The 20,320-nt window shown below is 45.8% G+C and overlaps 1 protein-coding gene across 4 annotated transcripts in view; it reads right to left on the reverse strand.

Moving 5' to 3' along the window:
• The window catches only part of LOC136793700 (uncharacterized), a 184,155-nt gene that overhangs the window by 72,036 nt on the left and 91,799 nt on the right, over positions 1-20,320 (reverse strand). Inside the window, exon 6 of one of the 4 annotated variants that reach the window (XM_067027491.1) lies at positions 6,397-6,671. The exons of 1 other annotated variant lie outside the window; for it this stretch is intronic. In XM_067027491.1, coding sequence (XP_066883592.1) covers positions 6,613-6,671 — 59 coding nt within the window. In that variant the 3' untranslated portion in view covers positions 6,397-6,612. Of the gene's footprint in view, positions 1-6,396; positions 6,732-14,206; positions 14,521-20,320 lie in introns of those variants that run through there. 2 more of the 4 variants (XM_067027493.1, XM_067027489.1) reach the window with 2 other exon arrangements.

Here is a 20,320-nt window from a genome sequence, read left to right on the forward strand (position 1 = left end):
GATTTCTCATCTGAAACCATGGAGGCCATGAAGAGGTGACACACTATTTTTCAAATGCTGAAAGAAAAGAACTCTCAACCACAAATTCTATAGCTGGTGAAATTATCCTTCAAGAATAAAAGGGAAATAAAAACATTCTCAGATGAAAGAAAACAAGGAATTTGCCACTAGTAGATGTACCTTTAAAGAATAGCTAAAAGAAGTTTTTTTTTAACAGAAAGAAAATTAAAGAAGAAGACATTTTGGATCATCAGGAAGGAAGAGGGAACAATGGAAAGAGCAAAAATAATATACCATTTGTTGGCTTTTAAGTTTTATAAGTTATATTTGATGATTGAAACAAAAATTATAACACCATCTGACACCACAGATATGATATTTAAGTGAGGAAGGAAAACAGATCTAAAGGAAAGTGAGGTTTCCAGACTTCCCTTGATGTAGCAAAGTGTTGATACCAGTAGACTATTATAAGTCACATGTGTATATTATAATAGTCAACCATTAAGAAAATTGTACAAATATATATCTCAAAAACACTATAAATAAATTAAGATGTAGTCCTAAAAAATTTTTCAAGTAACCTGCAGGAAGGCAAGAAAAGAGAAACAGTAATGAGAAAAGAAGCAAATAAAAAATAAATAATAAAACTGCAGACATAAGCACCTTAATAATTAGTTTAAATGTAAATGGCTTACTTAGATATAGTCACAATAATCAAAACACTAAGATCTGCAGAATGGATGATAAACATGACTCAGCTATATGCCTCTTACAAGAAACTCACTTAAAATCAATGACATAGGTAGGTTGAAAGTAAAAGGATGGGAAACAATATATCATGTAAACATTAATCAAAATAAAGCAGAGCAAGAGTGGCTATATTAATCTGATAAAGCCAAAATCAAAGCAAAACAATTTACTAGAGACAAGGTAGGACCTTATATAAGCTAAAAGGGTCAGTCCACCAGAAAGACATAACAATCCTAAACCTCAGCAAATTATAAAGCATAAAATACATTAGTGGTTAGAAGTAAAGGCAAATATATTACTATATTTAGAGACTTTAACAAATTTCAACAGCTGATAGAGCTACTAGACAGAAATCATCAAAGATATGGCAGATCTTAATAACACAATCAAGGAAAGGGATCCAATTGACATAGAGCACTACACCTAAGAAAAGTAGAATATGCATTTTTTCCAAGTGCTTATGGAACATTCACCAAGAAAGACCATGACTTAAGCCATAAAACAAACATTAACAAATTTAAAGTAATGTAGAAAATGTTCTGATGTATTTTATAAACCTCTAGCCTGACTGAAAACAATAGGAAAGACAGAAGACAAAAAATAACCCGTAACAGGAGTAAAATGGGTTATCACTGCAAATCTTACAGTCAATTATGGGTAATAAAAGGAAATACTGTGAATAATTTCATGTTCACAACTTTACAACATAGAAGAAATTATCCACCTCCTTGAAAACCACAAATTAAAACTCAACCAAGGTGAAACGGATGATCTGAGTAGTCCTTTAACCATTGATTTTATAATTGATCTTATGATTAAAATCTCCAGAAAAAGAAATCGCCAGGTCCAGATGGTTTTACTGAAGAATTCTACCAAAAAAGTAAACAATTAATACAATTTTAACAGTCTCTTCTAAAAATTGAAGAGGAGGAAAGACTTCCTAACTCACTTTATGAGGGCAGTAATACCCTGATACTGAAACCAGGCAAAGACGGTACCAAGAAAAAGGATACCAAAGACCAATATCCCCCATAAACTCAGGTCCAAAATTCTTAATGCAATATAAGAAAACTGAATTCATCAATGTATTAGAAGAATTATACAACATGACAAAGTGGGATTTATTTCAGGAATGCTTCACTTGTTCAATAGTCAAAAATTAATCAATATATTCTACCTATCAACAAGCTAAAGAAGAAAAATCATATGATTATATCGATTAAGGCAGAAAAAGTATTTGACAAAATCCAATACCTATTCATTAAAAAAATACTCTCAGCAAATTAGTAATAGAGGGAAATCACCTCAAGTGATAAAGAACATTCAAAAGTGATCCTACAGCTAACCTCATACTTAGTGGCAAAATATTAAATCCTTTTCCCCTAAGATCTGTTACAAAGCAAGGATGTTCTCTCACCACTTTTATTCAACATAGTGCTAGAATTTCTCGCCACTGCAGTGAAAAGAGAAAAAGAAATAAGACATACAGATTTGGAAGGAAGAAGTAAAACTGTCTCTATTTGCAGATGACATGATTATCTATCCCAAGAAATCCTAAAAAAGTAATAATCCAAAAAGTAATAAGAGATTTCAGGAAGGTTACAAGATACAAATCAACACTCAAAAATCAGTCACATTCCTGTGTACTAACACTGGAATGCACAAATCAAATTTTTAAACAATATTATTTATAACTCCAAAGAAAATTAGGTACTTAAGTATGTATTTAACAAAACATGTATAGGGTCTGTATGATGAAAATTATGCAACGCTGATGAAAGAAATAAAAGAGGCTTTAAATAAATGAAGCAACATACAGCATTTGTAGATGGGAAGACACAACACAGTGGAGGCATCAGTTCTCCACAAAACAATATGTAAGTTTAATGTAATTCCTGTCAAAATCCCATCAAGGATTCTTGTACACATAGATTAGCTTATTCTAAAATTTGTACGGAAAGCACAGTCCCTAAAAGAGCTAAAACAACCTTGAAGAAAATAAAGTGGGAGGAATCCCTATACCACATATTATGGCTTAATATATAGTTACAGAAACCAACCCAGTGTGGTTCTAGCAAGGGGACAGACACACGAACCAATGGATCACATTAGAAGATGCCGAAATAGACACACACAAATATGCTCAACTGATTTTTGACAAAGGTTCAATACCAATTCAATGGAGGAAGGATAGCCTTTTCAAGAAATAATGCTCGAGCAATTGGACATCCATAGGTTAAAAAAAAAGAGGAGAAGGAGGACAAAGAAAAAGACAGAAAAAAAAAACTTCAACCTAAATCTCAAACCATATACAAAAAGTTACTCAAAACAGATCATACACTTAAATGTAAAATGCAAAACTAAAAATTTTTCAGAAAAAAATAGAAAATCTTTGGGATCTAGGGTTAGGCAAATAATTCTTAGGCTTAACATGAAGGACACTACCCATAAAAGGGGAAAAAAAGATAAAATGTACATTATCAAAATTTAAAAAAAACCTCTTGCTCTATCAAGACCCTGTTAAGAGGATGAAAAGATTAACTACAGAATGGGAGAAAAAAACTGTAAACCATATATTAACGAAAGGACTACAGTCTAAGAATATACAAGGAACTCCCAAAATTGGACTGTAAAAAAATAAAATTAGAACATGCATAACGGATATGAACAGATATTAAGAGAATATAGAGATGGCAAATAAACTCATGAAAAGATTTAATAAACTGAGGGCAGATTCGCAGTTAAAGGAAGGGGAACTAGGAAGGGGTGTATGTGTGTGCGTCTGTGCTTATAAAAAGGCAACACAAGGGATCCTTGTGGTATTGGAACTATTCAGTATCTTGATTGCAGTGGATGCATGAAGTTACATCCATGATAAAACCGTGTAAAGCTTAATACACATATGTACACATAAATGAATAGAAATAAAACTGGGGGAAACTGAATTAGACAGGTGGACTTTATCAGTGTCAATATCCTGCTTGTGTTATTGTTCTATAGTTTTGGAAAATGTTGCCATTGGGAAGATGGGGTACAGTGTACAAAGAATCTCGCTGTATTATATCTTATAGCTGCATTTGAATGTACATTTATCTCCAAAATTTCAATTAAAAATCCAAACACAGTATGCATGGGGAACTCCCAGTCTAGCTGCTTCTGGCAACATTTCCCCACCACTGACATGAGCCAAAGATCAAGATCATGTCTAGTTCTATTCTAAAGGGGTAGTTTAGTGTTATAGTGGGTAACAAGTGGGATTTTATAAGTGAATAGAATAGAAATTATGAGTGCATTTCAATGTAGTAAGGATAAAGATTGTTTTGTGAAATTTTGTGTGTATCAAGATTATATATTTATCCGATTTATAAATCCATATGTTGTGGACCCACTTTCTGTGCCTCTTCGGGTGTATTCAGTCCCAACTGAACCACCAAGTCCTGCATCTTGCTCAGTGGAGAACCCTGGTGTCTTCTGCTGTCCCTCTTTTCCTAATGACACTGGCTTTTTCAGATGCCCACAGGAGGGAAGGTCAGGCTCTGGACACAACCCCCAACACACCTGCTGTGGTGGGGATACAGCAGCTGCAGCTCCCTTATCCAAGCCAACTAGACCACAGAGGTTCTGCCTGAAAACGCAGGCAATGCTGGCATCTCCTACGGCCAGTGCTGGCATCTCCTGCGGCCACTGTTGACTGAGGAGAGACAGGAAATGGAAGCGGTCAACAAAGTTCTTTCCCTCTTCCTTGCAACAGACTTTTCCAGGCTACAGTGGCTCCATAGAGCCTTCTGGTGACACCTGCATGGCCAAAGCCCCTGACGTTTGCAGACAGCCATCACTAACTTGGAAACGCACCTCCTTCCCTACCTTACTCTCTACGTCACCTATAATAAAGCATTAGTACCAAGGCTTTGCCTCAGGCTAGGTTTTCCAGGGACCTTGGATAGAGACAATTCAAAGACAAGTCTCCATATTACCCACATACAAATTTGTACACACATGTGCATATATATAATGTGCAGGCAATGGGTCGTAATGAAAATATATTTCTATAGGTTGGGCTTAAAATTTTTGCAAGTCACGAATGCAGCGATGGTCTTCAGCCTAAGAATTCTTTTATCCCAGGCATTGGCCTCACCAGGCCCTGCCCGGCACATAATCCTCGGGTTACGTCCTCCACCTGGGTGAGTAATCTGAGGGAAGGCCTCATCTCAGTCTTCACCCTGCACCCCAACAGAATCAGGGTCCAAGTCAGAAGTGGGGGGATGATATGCTGGGCAGGAAAGCCATGAGGATCTGCCTGGAACGAATGAAACTGAGGGAGCCCTGGGAGCTCAGCCAGGAAAGGGGCCTTGGGAGTCCTCTCTACCCCATCACGTTCCCAATCCTTCTTGGGAGCACCAGGCAGACTGTGATAATTCTGGGGCTGCCAGTCAGGAGGACGAAACGTAGCCACGACCCCCCAGTATCCACCTCCCGTCAGTGCTTGCACTAATGACCAGAGCTCCCTGGGACTCATTTTTGCTCAGCACAGCAAGAAACTTGGGTCAGCTGCTTTCCAAGAATCCTCAGAGAGATAGAGAAATAGGGGCCAGAGACCGAACCTGACTACAAGGGACTTAACTGTGTCCTTGCCCTGGCCCCTCAGTGTCCTTCCTGATTCAGAAACAAAAACCCAAATAGATCTTGAGATACGAGAGCTGAGGCATGTGCCCACTTCTCGTGCACTCTGTGGTCTTGGCCTTGTAATGGTTGGCCACCCCACCTCAGGACAGGCCCCACTGCATCCTGTCCTAGACCCATACGTATGTGTCATTCTGAGCTGGAGGGTGATCCATCGATTTTCTGGGTTCCCAGGAATAGAAATCAGAAAACAGCTGCATTCACCTTCTGAAATGGCCTCTGGAGCTCAGTTAGGAGATGGAAGGTGGCTGGGGGGACAGGAAGTTGCTGGAGAATACAGACAGAGCTCAGTCACTGTGCCAATGTCATGCACTCTACTGACTCCCAGGCCCAAGTCCACCCCTCTGTACTCTGTTCTGTGATGTTGAGCTGGAGGTCTGCAACCCCATTTCTCAGATTCCCTCCCCAGAGGACTTCTTCAGTCCTGCCAGTGAGAGGCAGTGGCAGGGAACTGGAAGGCCAGCAAAGGGGAAAGAGACCCTCTTCCCATCTCAGCTTCTGTAGGCATCTCTGCATCTATAGTGGCAACTACACTGCAGCACTGCTGGCAGCTCATGCACCAGCCATAGGACACCACACCCCCTCTCTGAATGGAGTCCAGGCTTCCTTCAGAGGGCCAAGCACGGACTGTGTTTCACCCTCTGTTGTCTTAGTGCCAGTTCCAGCCCCTCTCCAGGCCCACAGCTGCCCCTGCACTCTTCCTCTGGCCCCCCTAGCCCTAAAGGACACCAGCTGAACCCTGCACTTATTCTTTTCTGAGTTGCCTCATCACACCATTTTCTTGTTTTCAACTTTCCCATACCCGTGTTAAATCCCCTCCATTTGAAATACTTTGAACACTCCGTTTCTGCTTTTCTGCCTGAACTTTGACTGACACAGCCATAATAACAGAACACGCCCATGACGACACAAGGAGCCATAGGATGGTTTATTCAAAGGGACCTGGATCACGGAGTCCAGCCCTCATCCTACAATCAAAGAAAAGAACATCCAGGGAGACCAAGCATGTGGCACAAAGAGGGACTGGGCATTAGCAGTCTAGCCAAAAACAGACCCCAAGTTTCCTGACCCCCACCAGGGCCCTTGTCACGCCACCGAGTGTCAAGTCCAACTTTCCATGGCTCTGCTCAGGAATCCCAGTATGTCCGTGGCCTGTTCCCTGGGGGGATCCCAGCAAACCCTTCAGTACAGCGAAGTGGCCAGGGCTTTCCTCCATTCCTCTTCAGCACTGGGCCCCCCACCTGGAAGGAATCCATGGTTCTCCAGTCAGATACTCACTCATCAGCTTTGCCCGTGCAATTCTGGGTGAGGAAGCAAAGTTCAGAGAACAGATATGAAGATGAGAGCTGGAAATTCAGAAATTCTGAAATCTGAATGCTGATTGTTTGTATGGTCTCATAGAAGCTATTTATTCTCTGTTTTTCCAATAAGAGGCAGAAACATGCCCTAGAAGATTTTGTGGAGAGTGACTTCATTTTAATAAATGTGAGCTAAGGTTCAGAGAGGTTTAGTCATTTTTCAAAGTTCACAAGGTCAGTTGGAGTGAGAAGCAGGACCAGAACCCAGGTCACCTGATTCTCAGACCAGTAGTAAAGAAAGTTGAGTAGAAATATTGGGGCCCTTAGTGAAGGTTTGGGTGGCTTGCAGCAGGGGGCTGGGAGAAATGGTAAACTGTCTCCCAGTGGGGTGTGGGGTGCTGATACATGTGCTGCAAGCTGGGAAATCATGCCCAACTACCCAGACCTGCTTCTGCTTGCTGACAGCTGAGAGACCACCTAGAGGGGTGGGATAGGGAGGGCGGGAGGGAGGGAGATGCAAGAGGGATCGGATATGGGGATATATGTATACGTATAACTGATTCACTTTGTTATAAAGCAGAAACTAACACACCATTGTAAAGCAATTCTACTCCAATAAAGATGTTAAAATAAAGAAATAAATAAAAATAAACTTGGTGGAAAAAAATAATACTACCAGTTCGTTCCTCAAAATATGAAAAATAGAATTACCATGTGAGCCAGCAACTCCACTTCTGGGTATACACCCAAAAGAATTGAAAGCAGGGTCTTGAAGAGATACTTGTACACCCATGTTCCTGGCAGCTTTATTCACGAGAGTCAAAGGCTGGAAGCAACCCACGTGCCCATGAACAGATGAATGGATAAACAAAATGCGGTATATACATACAATGGAATATTATTCAGTCTTTAAGAAAAAGGAAATTCTGACACATGCTATAGCCTGGATGATCCTTGAGGATGTTAAGCTGAGTGAAATAAGTCAGTCACAAAAAAGACAAATACAGCATGATTCCACTTATATATGAGTTACCTAGAGTAGTCAGATTCATAGAGACAGAAAGTAGAATGGTGGTACCAGGGGCTGGGGGAGGGTAATGGGGAGTTAGTGTTTCATGGATACAGAGTTTCAGTTTTGCAAGATGAAAGCATTCTGGAGATGGATGGTGGTGATGTTTGCACAACAATGGGAATGTACTTAACACTACTGAACACTTAGAAATGGTTACCATGCTAAACTTTGTTATATATACTTTACCACAATTTTTAAAATGCTAATACTAAATGTAGCAAACAATAATTACAATAATAATAATAATACCTTCGCAGCCCCAGGCCCCCTCTCCCCACTCCTGCTTGAGGCCTCAGGTGATGGCTTGTCACCATTGCTGTTCATTGGATGCCTTATCAACTCTTATTAATTCTTTTCATGCAGCCCTGTAAACAGATCCTTCATTAAATTATTTTCAGTTAAAAAATAATAGCAATACTGCCAGTAGAGTCATTTGCAACTACAAGCCCAGGAGAAATGGGTGCCCCATCTGAAGAGATGTCCTCAGCCCTGTGACCCCAGCACTGAACGGTGTCCACACCAAGCTCTGGAGAGGACTCTGTGCTGAAAGCCAGCCATTGCCCTGCCCCCTGTGCTATTTTTAGACATTCCAGGGGGCCTCCCCTGTCTCCAGAACACATCCTCGCATGGAGCCACTGGTGACACTTTGATCGATAATCCCCCAGGCTAAGCAGAGGCACCCAATCCTTGTGGATGGGACAGACCATTGTACGTTAGGCCCCCATTAACTGTGACTCTCCAAAATGTAATGGAATAAAAACAGGACTTGGGACTTTGAAAATTAGAGATTGTGCAGCCTTGGGGCAGAGGTACCGACAAGGGGTCCCGACGGAGAGTGCAAAGCTGGGCTCCGAGAGAAGGTTGCTGCTGTGGCCAATGGGCCTGCCCGGGGTGAGGCTCCTCATTCTGCTAAGCCAGTCCTGAGCGTTGGCCCTTGAACCCACGGCCTAAGCCAACAGCGTGGAAGGGCTGAGGTGGACAGGCATCTTCTGCTCTCTTCCAGCAGCGACACACAGCACACGTCGTCCCCCCGTGCCAAGCCCCTGGATGCTTTGCAAGCACAGAGCAGCAAGTCCTCAACCAAGTGCAGTGAGGAGTCCTGGTGGGCAGCGTGGAGAGAGACACAGGTGTGACCAGGTGTGCAACAAGAGCTGCTGGTGGGCAGCGCATAAAGGGTGCAGGTGTTACCTCTCTCCAGCACACCCCCCCAACCCCCGCTAGGAGAACAGCTCATTGAAACTTCATGGGCCTCTACTTCCTCATCTGCAAAATGAAAGTAGTAATACTGACCTACAAGACACATAAAGAACACAGAGAAGGCGACTGATATGTGTGACGTCCCTCTCCTTGTCAGGAGGCAAGGCATGAGCAGGGGTCCTGAGGGAGCTGGGGGCAAAACTCCCCAACAGGCACAGCTCTCATCTGCTCCCAGTTCCCCTTTACCTCCTGCTGCAGGTCCCTTACTCTCTATAAGTTTCTTGCAGCCTAGATCTTGCTGAACTTGCCCCTGCCCCAGGGCCTTTGCACTTGCTGTTCCCTCTGCTAAATGCTCTCTGCCAGGCATCTCCATGGCTGCCTGCCTAACTTCCTTCTGGATGCTGCTAAATTTTACCTATTAGAGGGGCCTTGCCTGGTTTGTATACACACATGTTTGTATCCCTTTTACTCTGACTCATTTCTCTTTTTCATTCATAGTACTCATCACTATAGTGTCTGTATAAATATATAAATGTAGATGGGTGTGGTATCAGTCTAGTCCACTGCTGTACCCCCAACACCTAGAAGGGTTCTGGGCCCCTCCAGGTGGGTGTGAATAAAGAGAGAAAGAACCAGTGAGCACCACTCCAACAGACCCCCTCCCCACCCTCTCTGATCAGACCGTACCCCCCAGGCCTGACTTTTCCCCCTCTCCTATCCCCAGGCCTGCCTACTCACTGCCCATCACACACTGCGTGTTCATGTTCATTGGCTCTGGTGAGGGTGCCTCTCAGTCCAGGCAGTTAGGTTCACTGCCCTGAGTGCATCTCAAGAGAGATGGAAGTGTGCACACAGGCAACGGGTGTCAGGACCTCCCCGCCCTCAGCCAGGCTCCTAATCTTCACAAATACCCAGTTCCATTTACCCAGAATGTCATCACATCTGTGTCTTTCACAGAGAGCAGTGCACCTGCACTAACATAAAATAAATGATTATTAACACAATCATAAATAATTAAAGCTTGATTCTGCCAATCGCTCAACAGCAATATTTTTCCTGGTGAAGCCTGGGGTCAATTTTGTCCTTTCCCCTCTTCTGCTCTGGCAAAATCTGCAGCACAGGCCCACCCTAGAGGGTAATTAGCAGGCTCTCCCAAGGAAGATGGATTCTCACACTCCCAGCAGAACATATGCAGTGTAATTGGAAAGCAAAAAAGATTAACAAGGAAGGAAGACAGGAAGAGAAAGTGGCAAGAGCTGTGAAATTCACATCAAGCCTGCTTTAATCACAATATGCATTTTAATCACCCCAGGCGGCTTGAGAAATGCGGTTATTTAATGCGTTTCTTTAACAGCCTGTTCACAGCCCTGGAGGTCTGGAGCACTTGACCAGAAATGGAGACATATGGGTCCCCTCTTGGCCAGGCCTCCGAACTCCAAGGAGAGCTGGTCCTGGCCTCAGTTTCCCCACTCTTTGACTCGTGCAGGCACAACCACAGTGTAGCGAATCCTCATGTAAACACCCTCAGACAAATTCTCTGGTTGCTCTTTTCTTTTCAGGTTGACCAGCTGTTGAAGGTGAGGACTCAGCGTTTGTCTCTGAGGCGGAGAGCCCTGAAATGTCCCCAGGCCAACAACTCAACTGACCTTGAGCCTGGCTCCGTGGGATACCCGCACTTCCAGGCACTCCTCCTGTCCGGTGGAGCGTTTCCCCTCGAGGAACGTGGACCCCAAGCCTCTTCACTCTCAGCAGGAGCCCCAAGGAGGGGCTGAAAGCAAGTGCTCCCCCCCAAGGCCCCAGGTTCCTTCCTCCCCGCTCCTCCTCCACTCAGACTGGACCTCCCATGCCTTCCAGGCATGTCCATTGGCTCCTTCTTTTTTTAAAGCTTTTTTATTGAAGTAGAGTTGATCTTCAAGGTTTCAGGTGTAAAGTGATTCAAATATACATATATTTTCTTTTTCAGATTCTTTTCCATTGTAGGTTATTACAAGATATTGGACACAGTTCCCCATGCTATACAGTAGGTCCATAATTATTGGTAATCTATTTTATATACAGCAGTGTGTATATGTTGATCCCAGATTCCCAATTTATCCCTTACCCCCTTTCCCCTTTAGTAACTATAAATTTGTTTTCTATGTCTGTGAGTCTGTTTCTGTTTTGTAAATAAGTTCATTTGTATCATTTTTTTAGATTCCACATATATGTGATGTATATTTGTCTTTCTCTGTCTGACTTACTTCACACAGTGTGACAATCTCTAGGTCCATCCATATTGCTGCAAATGACATTATTTCATTCTTTTTTTGGCTGAGTAATATTCCATTGTGTATATGCACCACATCTTCTTTATCCATTCATCTGTTGATGGACATTTAGGTTGTTTCCATGTCTTGGCTATTGTAAATAGTGCTGCTATGAACATTGGGGTGCATGTATCTTTTCAAACCATGTTTTTCTCCAGATATATGCCCAGGAGTGGGATTGCTGGATCACATGGTAGCTCTTAGTTTTTTAAGGAACCTCCACACTGTTCTCCATAGTGGCTGCACCAATTTACATTTCCTCAGACAGGGTAGGAGGGTTCTCTTTTCTCCACACCATCAGCTCCTTCTCGGTGTCTCCTCTGGACGTCCAGAAGATGCCTCATGCACAGCATCATCTAAACAGAACTCAAATATTCTCCTCCTCCTTATTATTCTTAATGATACGATCTACTCATTAGTTTAAGACAAAATCCTAGGTGTTCCTCTTGATCCCTCTTTCTCTCACCAATGGGCTGCAATCCATCGGCCAGTCCTAGCAACTCAGCCCCCAACACAGAGCCTACGGAGTCCTCCTTCCCCATCATTCCCAACAACCTCCTTGAGGCCAGTGTCATCTCCTCCCAAGACCCCCAGCAGCCCCCTGATGGCATAGGGCTATTGGCCCCTCTGGCCTGGTCTGCCTCCCCTGCCTACCTCCTGACTCTGCCCACCTCCTGACTCCACCCACTGCCTGACTCCACCCACTGCCTCATTCATTCATTTACAGAGAGGTCCAGATTTCATCGTCTGAAGTATACAAAATTCAGCAGCCCCTCTTTAAGAGAAGCACGTAAAAGTCTTGTACACTGCATTATTGATTACATTTCTAACAGGAGATAACTTCTTTTCAAATGAATATCAGTGGGAAATGACCCTTACAAGTCCACCCACCTGATGATTGGATGAGTGTTCCACAGACTACCTCCCGACTCCCTTCCACTGTAACCTGCCTCTCCTCCAAGACTCACATTCTGGGGTCTGGAGGAATTAAGACACATCACGCAGTACCCTCTCTGACCTGTATCCTCACATCATGTGCCAGATGCTAGATACAGAGAATGGTGGGAATATTCCTAGAAGCCCCCGAGGGCTAACAGTGAAAACCACGTGGACGTGGTGGCAATCCCCATGCAACTATTCAACTTAACCCAAACTGAGCATATGCACAGCTCAGCTTCCCCTCTTCTGGATCCTAATACACCAACAACCCCTGGAGTGAGAGGAAGTGAAAGACACGGCAGAAAGTTGGACCAGAAAGAGAGAGTCTTCAGCGACTGCGGTTGAAAATTTAGTAAAAACTCGCCATGTGAACACACTGGGAGGCCCCCGCCAGCACCACCAGTACCTTGGAAGAGGCCCCGAGAGCAAGAGTCTGGCAGACCGCCACCTTCCAGTATCAACACAGCGCGTGTGGGAGGGTGTCCAAAAGCCAGCACACGCCTGCTTCACGGAAGGCCTGCAGGGGATGTGGTATCCGTGTGGACAGACAGATGCGGGCGTGCCTGTGTGCGTGCTCAGACACAGACAAAGCAGAGACCTGTGCCTGACCAGAACCAGGAGGCATGTGTCGTCTGCCCGCTTGTCTGCACTCACTCACTCACATCTATGTACCCACGTGCCGCAATGCTCACTTCCTCACCAAAGCCCCAAGGGATTCTGCGAAGAGAGGATTCTTTTCTCCAGATCCTCTTTGGTAGTGGAATAAGACATTCCAACAACCCAAAGACAGATTGAAGGTGCCCAGACCTAGCAATGGCCTCACCGATTTGACTGTATGTGCACAAAGGGCTGACGGAGAGCCTTGAACGTTGGGTGGCCCCCCGATCCTGACTGGCACCCCTCCACTATGGTACCACACCGGGCCATCCACCTGGGTCATGTTCTTCCTCACACACCTGTGACTGGTGCTTTCTCAGATGATGCTGGAAGGACCTGGGCCCATATCCCCAACCAAGGCCCGAAGGTCCAGACTCCTCACTGCTGTCCAAGCAAGGGGCCTGAATCGGGGGAGGGCCCCGTACAGGGAATGAGCAGGTAAATCTGCACAGCTCTCAGATGGAGCCCAGTGTGGTAGTGAGCCCGGAGCAAGCAGACACAGCTGGTGTCTGCCACAAGCAGCTCGGTGGGGACCCCCATGGGAAAGGCAGGTGTCTTGCACATTCCGTGGACTAGAGGAACCATGTGGCCCTGGGCAACCCTGTGTGGACCTAGACTTTGGGTCCAGCCATCGTGGGAGGAACTCAGGGCAAGGTACCCATGTCCCCAGGAGCCAGGTGCACCAGGCACTGAGCTGCCCTCAGTGTAGACTTGCTGACAGGATGGATGCTTTTTGCTTTCGGCCACGCCACGCAGCGTGCGGAATCTTAGTTCCCCGACCAGGGATCGAACCCGTGCTCCCTGCAATGGAAGTGCGGAGTCTTAACCACTGGACCTCCAGGGAAGTCCTTAGACTTGCTGACAGGAGAACTGGCCTCCTGTGAGTGGCATGTGGGCCTCTATCAGCTTTGTTGTCATGAATGCAGCAAGCATTTGTTCCCTAATCCTGCTGTGTGCCTGTGTTGTGTCACTAAGGGCAGTAGAAACAGAGGTAAGATGTCTATATCTAGTTTGAAAGACGAGATACAAATGCCTAAAAGCTCTACAGAGAAGACCCAAGGCTGAACTAGAAGCAAATGGCTTTACAGACAAGGGCCGGCCTTCTAGGCAGGCAGCCTGGGTGGAGTCCCAAAGCAGGCAATCCTTCCTGACTGGGTGTATGTGACTTTACCTCTCTAAGCCTCCATGTCCTTGATGATGGAACAGGAATTGTTAAATCTATGTCCCAGTGTCTCAACAGGAAGAGGTGGCCCTATCAGACAGGACAGGCTGTGTTAAATACATGTCCCAGTGTCTCAACAGGAGGAGGTGGCCCTATCAGACAGGACAGGCTGTGTTAAATCTATGTCTCAGTGTCTCAACAGGAGGAGGTGGCCCTATCAGACAGGACAGGCTGTGTGGTGACAAGCCACCTGCTCCCTCACACGTCATGTGCATGTGCTCCTCCAGGGCCCCAGGCAGACAGGGCACCATCATCTGGAGGGACTCCAGCTGCAGAGACGAGGGGAGAGGGAGGCCACGGAAAGTGAGTGCCGGCCCATTTCTACTCTCCCGGGCCACAGTAAACTCACAGCTCTGCCCTGAGTCAGCAGCAGGGCGGGAAGGCAGCTCCACCAGGGGTCTGGAAGAAAGGAGAGAAACCAGTCTTTGTGAATAGCCCTAATCACACCACAGAGCCTGGCTAGGTACAAAAGAAGCACTAGCTCCCTTTCCCTCTATTAAGTGCAATCATGAGACTTATTACCCTGTTACACTTGTAGAGTCTGTTCTTTCTTAAAAACGTTCTCCTCTCCCCAACCATGGTCAAGCACCAGATACAGTGGAACCCACTACAGAAAAGAGAGAGCTCATGGTGGGGAGTATTCCAGAAAGACTCTGGAAGAGGCTGGTGGTCAGGACCCAGATGGGTAGAGAGGATGGTAAATGGGTTCCTTATGGGGAGGTCTGAGCAGCATGAGTGAGCAGACACTGTGGTATGATAGTGACAGCCAAGTGAACCTGAATTTACAATCTGCAATACATATGATGAGACTGAACAGAATGTCTTAATGTTGCAATGTACAAATACGCCTTCCAAATAACCAGCGAATGTAAGGATATTCAATTAAAAGTCCAAATAGGATTGAGTTAGCATGGAACAGAAATCCATCTATACTAACTTAACCAAAAATTGATTTATTTTTCTCTTTGAACAGGAAGTTCAAAAATAGACAATCAAGTACTGAAAGGACAGCTGCATGATGCCAAAAGGGGGTCGATGCTCCTTTATCTATTATCTTTTTAATCTATTCTGTTATGTCAATTGTACAATATGCACAAGGTAGCTGCTGCTGCTCCAGACATATCACCCACATTCCAGGCAGGATGAAAAAGGAAATTATGCCTACCAGAGGAGTGAGTCCCTCTTAATCAGGAAAACAAATTTTTTCTGGGACTCCCAGCAGGAAAAAATATTACTTATATCTAATTGGTAAAAACTGGGTCATTTGTCACGCATGATATGAAGGAGTCTAGGAAGAAGAAAGGAATGGAAATTAAATAGGCAGCTAGCAATGAAGAGTTTTAGAAGTCAACAAAATAATACTATATTTCATCTATGAACACAGAATAAGAAAAAAGTAGAATATTCAGGTGAAACAAGTCCTACCAGACATTAAAACATAGCAAGAAGCTAAAATAATTTAAACAGTTTGGTCTTGATGGAGGGAAAAAGTCAAATCATTAGAATAGAATAGAAATTATGAAAATAATTCAAGTATATATAAGACTAGTACATGAGAATTGTACATTTCAAATAAATGAGGGATCAAACATTCGGGAAAATGAATTAGGATAGATCTCATCCTGGTGCCATGCATTGAACAAATTACAGGGAAACTAAAGAATTAAATACAAAAGTAAAGCCATAGAATTAGTTTACAGATACATAGATGGCTATTTATGTAATATTGGAGTGGGGGATATATTTTTAAACATGATACCAAAGACAAAACCATAAAGGAAAAGAATGATAGACTCAACTATAGAATGTATTGAAAGTAAACATTTCCGAGTAGTTAAAACACAAAATAATAAGCAAAGTTAAAAGACAAACATCATTTAGGGCAATACTTGCTATGTTCATCAAACTGTTAATATCTTTCAATGTGCAGAGTTTTTGCAAAGCAATAAAAAAAAGACAAGTAAATGCTTAGTTTATAAAAGAGCAAATTTAAATGTGCAAAGGAAAACAATAGAAAAGCTTAAACTCCCTAATTGTCAAGGGAATACAAATTAAAGCAACAGCACTTTGTGATTTTTCACCTCTAACTCATACATAATTTTTAAATCGGTGATTTGGGAGTTGCGGATAATAGGGGTTTTTAAAAAATAATCCTTTATTGTCTATATTGTCTGACTCCCCTCAACATGAAAACAAGTTATTTTGAACCCGAAAAGGTATGCAGATGCCTCCTGGGGTAAGTGGGCGATCTGCCCTCCAGAGCCAGAAAGTGACTCCCTGCCCATCCAGCAGATTTTGCTGTGATGTGCATGGCACCCTGAGCCACCTAAGTGTGACACACAGATGCTCAGCGCCGAGATCGGGTGGCCACGCTCCCAGAGACTCTCCCCTCTGCTGCGGGTGTCAGCACGACGTGGCACAGAGTCAGGTGCCTTCCCATCTCACATGTCTTCTTGCCCATTGACAGCAAAGCCCTTCCACATGCTCCTTCCTTGATTACCCAGTGCCCTTTGTTCATTCAAGATGTGACGCTTGAACCTCCCTCCATCCAGAAGATTTCCTGACCATTCCCGTGCCATGGGCCCCAGTGGGGACCCCGCCTCTGTGTCATCACAGCTCTCAGTTAGCAGAGGTGGGAGTGGGGGGCTACCTTTTCCACGTCTGTACTTTCAGCATCACACACAGCGCAGGCACTCGCTAACTGAAGGAGAGGACGGAGGAAGAAACGCAGGGAAGAGGGAAGGAAAACGTAGAGATGCCTGGCGCCCGAAAGAAGCTCAGCCCAGACTCTGGGAGCTCAGAGGAGGGGGAGTCCCAGTGTGTGAGACGGGGCTTCCAGGGAGGACACGAGGCCCCAGGTGGATTTATTTAAAGGGTGGATTTGGGGCTTCCCTGGTGGCGCAGTGGCTGAGAGTCCGCCTGCCGATGCAGGGGACACGGGTTCGTGCCCCGGTCCGGGAGGATCCCACGTGCCGCGGAGCGGCTGGGCCCGTGAGCCATGGATGCTGAGCCTGCACGTCCGGAGCCTGTGCTCCGCAACGGGAGAGGCCACGACAGTGGGTGGATTTGGAGAGCAGAGGGGAGAGAGGTGGGGCACGCATGGGTCTGGCCTGAGGACAAGGCCCAGAGGAGGCCAGGCAGCCTGAGTGCAGGAGCCGGAGGACCGGTTCTGGGCTATCTGCCTGCTCAGCCTGAAGAGAGGCGCCCACCCAATGGCCACTCGGCAAGCACAGGCGTCCGCGGCTGTTCCAGGTCAGACAGATCCCATCCGTCTCCTGCCCAGACACTTGGCTGGGTTTCCTTACAGGGCCTGTGAGCAAGCATCCTCTCCTGCACCTGCAGGAAATGGAGCTTCCCAAGTCCGCAGGAGCCAGCTTGGCCGGAGCAAGGGGGAGGCCTGGACAGCAGCTGCAGAGGTGCGATCCTGATTAACCTAATTACGGGGGACTGTGAGGTTTTACATGAACAGATGTGCACTTGCTGATGCCCTCAGACACCACAGGGAGCCAGCCCCTCACCCATCGGTGCCCATGGCAAGCATAGAGCCTCGCTGTGCAGGCCCCCAGCACTGGGCTAGAAGATGGGGAGCAGGACAGAGGGCTCAGGACCCACCCCTTAGTGTGGGAGCTGAGCCCTCAAGCCAGGCGAAGCCCACCAAGGTCTCCCACTGGGCAGCGACGTGGTTAGATGCAGGTTTTGCAAAGTTTGTCTGGAAGCCCTGTGTAGAGTGGCTCTGGGGCAGATATGCCCCTGGGGGCGGGTGGTTCAGTACGGCGGGGGCCCTAACCAGGCAGTACCGGCTGCTGAGGGAATGCATAGGTAGACGTTAGCACTGACAAGAAAGTGTTTCAGCAGAGGGGGTGAAGAGAGGGCGTGCTCCCAGTACAGGGCTCAGATGCCTGGTGGGGGCCAGTGCCTTGAATGGGCCTGCAAACCCAGGACGAGGCCCAGGTCCGGGGGAGGTAGACTGTCAGGCCTGGCTCTTCTAATGGGCGTGGCAATGCCAAGACTCCTGGACACACACTGTGCATTTGCAAATGCCCTCCTGGGTCAGAGGAACACCCCCGTGGGGCTTCTCTGAGCGACGCAAGCCAGGCCCTCACCTGCTCTGGTCTGAGCTGGAAAGGACGTTTCTCTAGGCACGGGCATAGCTAGGATGACACTTCCTATGAGAAGGAAGGGAAGTTTCAAGAGGATTTTCTGGGAGCGACAAAGATAAGTGTGAGTGAAGGAAATGTATCAGACTGGACCGTATGAAACTGCCAATAATCTGCCAATTTTTAATCTCCAGAAATGGCAATTTCATATGGTCCAAACTAATACAATTTATAAAAATATTCATCACACAGAGTTTTCAGAAAATTGAGGGCTTTGGAGTTAGAATCCCTAGAATCCCTCTTCCTGGCTACATAGCTCATTTGCTGAGAAACCTTGGCCAAGTTGCTCACCCTCTCTGAGTCCATAAAATAAAGACAACTATGTCCTTGTTTCAGGGTTGCTGTAGAATTAAGTCAGGGCCTGCATACAGACTAGTGCTCAGAAAGGCCTCCTGCGTGGCTTAATCGTCTGCTCTCTCGATTTTGAAATGATTAACAATTTCTGAACAAGGAACCCTGCTGTCATTTTGCACTGGGCCTTGCAAATTATATACCAAGTCCTGGATCAAGCCACTAAGACTGAAACAGCGGCTGCATCATAATAGGTCCTCAACAAGCACCCCTTCCCACTCCCTTACGTTGGCGTGTCTAAAATTTATTTGCACCCATCCTTTTATGAATCTACTTAACACAAATTCTGCAATGTAGACATGAAAGAAAAGTTGTGTTTGACAGCTTATGTGTTTCTTGCTTACTGTTATCGATGGCAAACATCCAACTCAAACAGTCCCAGTCACCTGCCCTATGTGGGCACTCTTCTCAGCCCCACAGCTCCTTCCAGCAAGGGAGTCACAGCCCAGAGGGGTGGCCCTGAAGTGGAGGTGTACTCAGTGGGCCCACAGGGAGCTCTCCAGCAGGAGTCCCTTATCTGCCGGGAGCCGAGTTCAGGGTAAGCTTCCAGGGCTCGTGTTAAAGGATGCTAAGAGGTATCAAAGGCCGGGGTGGGTGGAAAGGTTGCAGAGGCTGGAGGTTGGAGGCAGAAAAAGGACAGCACAAGTACAGGCCTCACAAACTTAGCCTCTCATCCTCATTGGCAGGCCGGGAGGCTTGGAGCTGACTTTCATGAATTCTTTTGGGATAAAGCCTTCGCCTTCCTGACTCTCTCGCTGTACACAGTCTCCCTGGGCAAGGTCATCACCACGCTGCCTCCCTCTCCTTGGCTCCAAGCACCTGCTGGCAGATAAACCTCAGATCTCTATCCTCAGCACATGTTCTCTCAGGGCCCGCTGGACATTTCTGCCTGAGTGCCCCACTGAACTACGTGCAGAGTAAACTCAGCCGTGTGGCTCCTCTCTGCTAACTGACTCCCTAGCATGGAACCTTGTGTTTTTGCAGTGCGGCTTCCAGGAAACTTGTCAAACCCTGTGTCCTGTCACCTGTGGAATGTGCATGCCTCAAGCAGCCCAGGTACATGCTGCCCCCCTGTCTTAGCATTCTCCCAGCCAGCTTTATCTCAGGAACTCCTCCTCAGCCCTCAGAGCTCAGTGCAGAGCTCCTGTAACATGCCCCCTGCCCCAGACCCAGCATCTGGCCCACTCTCCTGCACCCTCTGCTCTAATCTCAGCCACACTGTAGCCTCGATGACCACACCTTTGTCAGGCTTCCTTCAGGAGGATTGCCACCCCCTCTGAATCCTCATCGAACATGGAATATGGCATCTGCTCAGTAAAAGAAGGAATCAAACCAATATGAGACCCGAGGGTGTTGCAGGCTTTCCTTCTGTCACATGGATATGTATTCTTGGTTGCTTCAACGGTACCTTGTTAATCTCTCCTAAAACTCTCTCTAGGTGGGGAATAATTATCACGTTGGCTTGTTCAGGACGGCTCCCTTCTTCAGCGTCCCCACAAATTCTTGCCTATAGATCACTGGGCTTCCTATTAAGACTAAACAAAACATTAATAAAGTCAGTCATATTACTTATATAGGACACAATGGTTTCCAGATTCCTTTCTGCAGTTCGTATCATCTAATCCTTCTGTAACTAACCTTCCGTAAATAATTTCCACAATCCAATACAGATGTATGGTTCCTTTCTTCTA

This window comes from Kogia breviceps, chromosome 2 (assembly GCF_026419965.1).
Source record: "Kogia breviceps isolate mKogBre1 chromosome 2, mKogBre1 haplotype 1, whole genome shotgun sequence".
NCBI lineage: Eukaryota > Metazoa > Chordata > Mammalia > Artiodactyla > Physeteridae > Kogia > Kogia breviceps.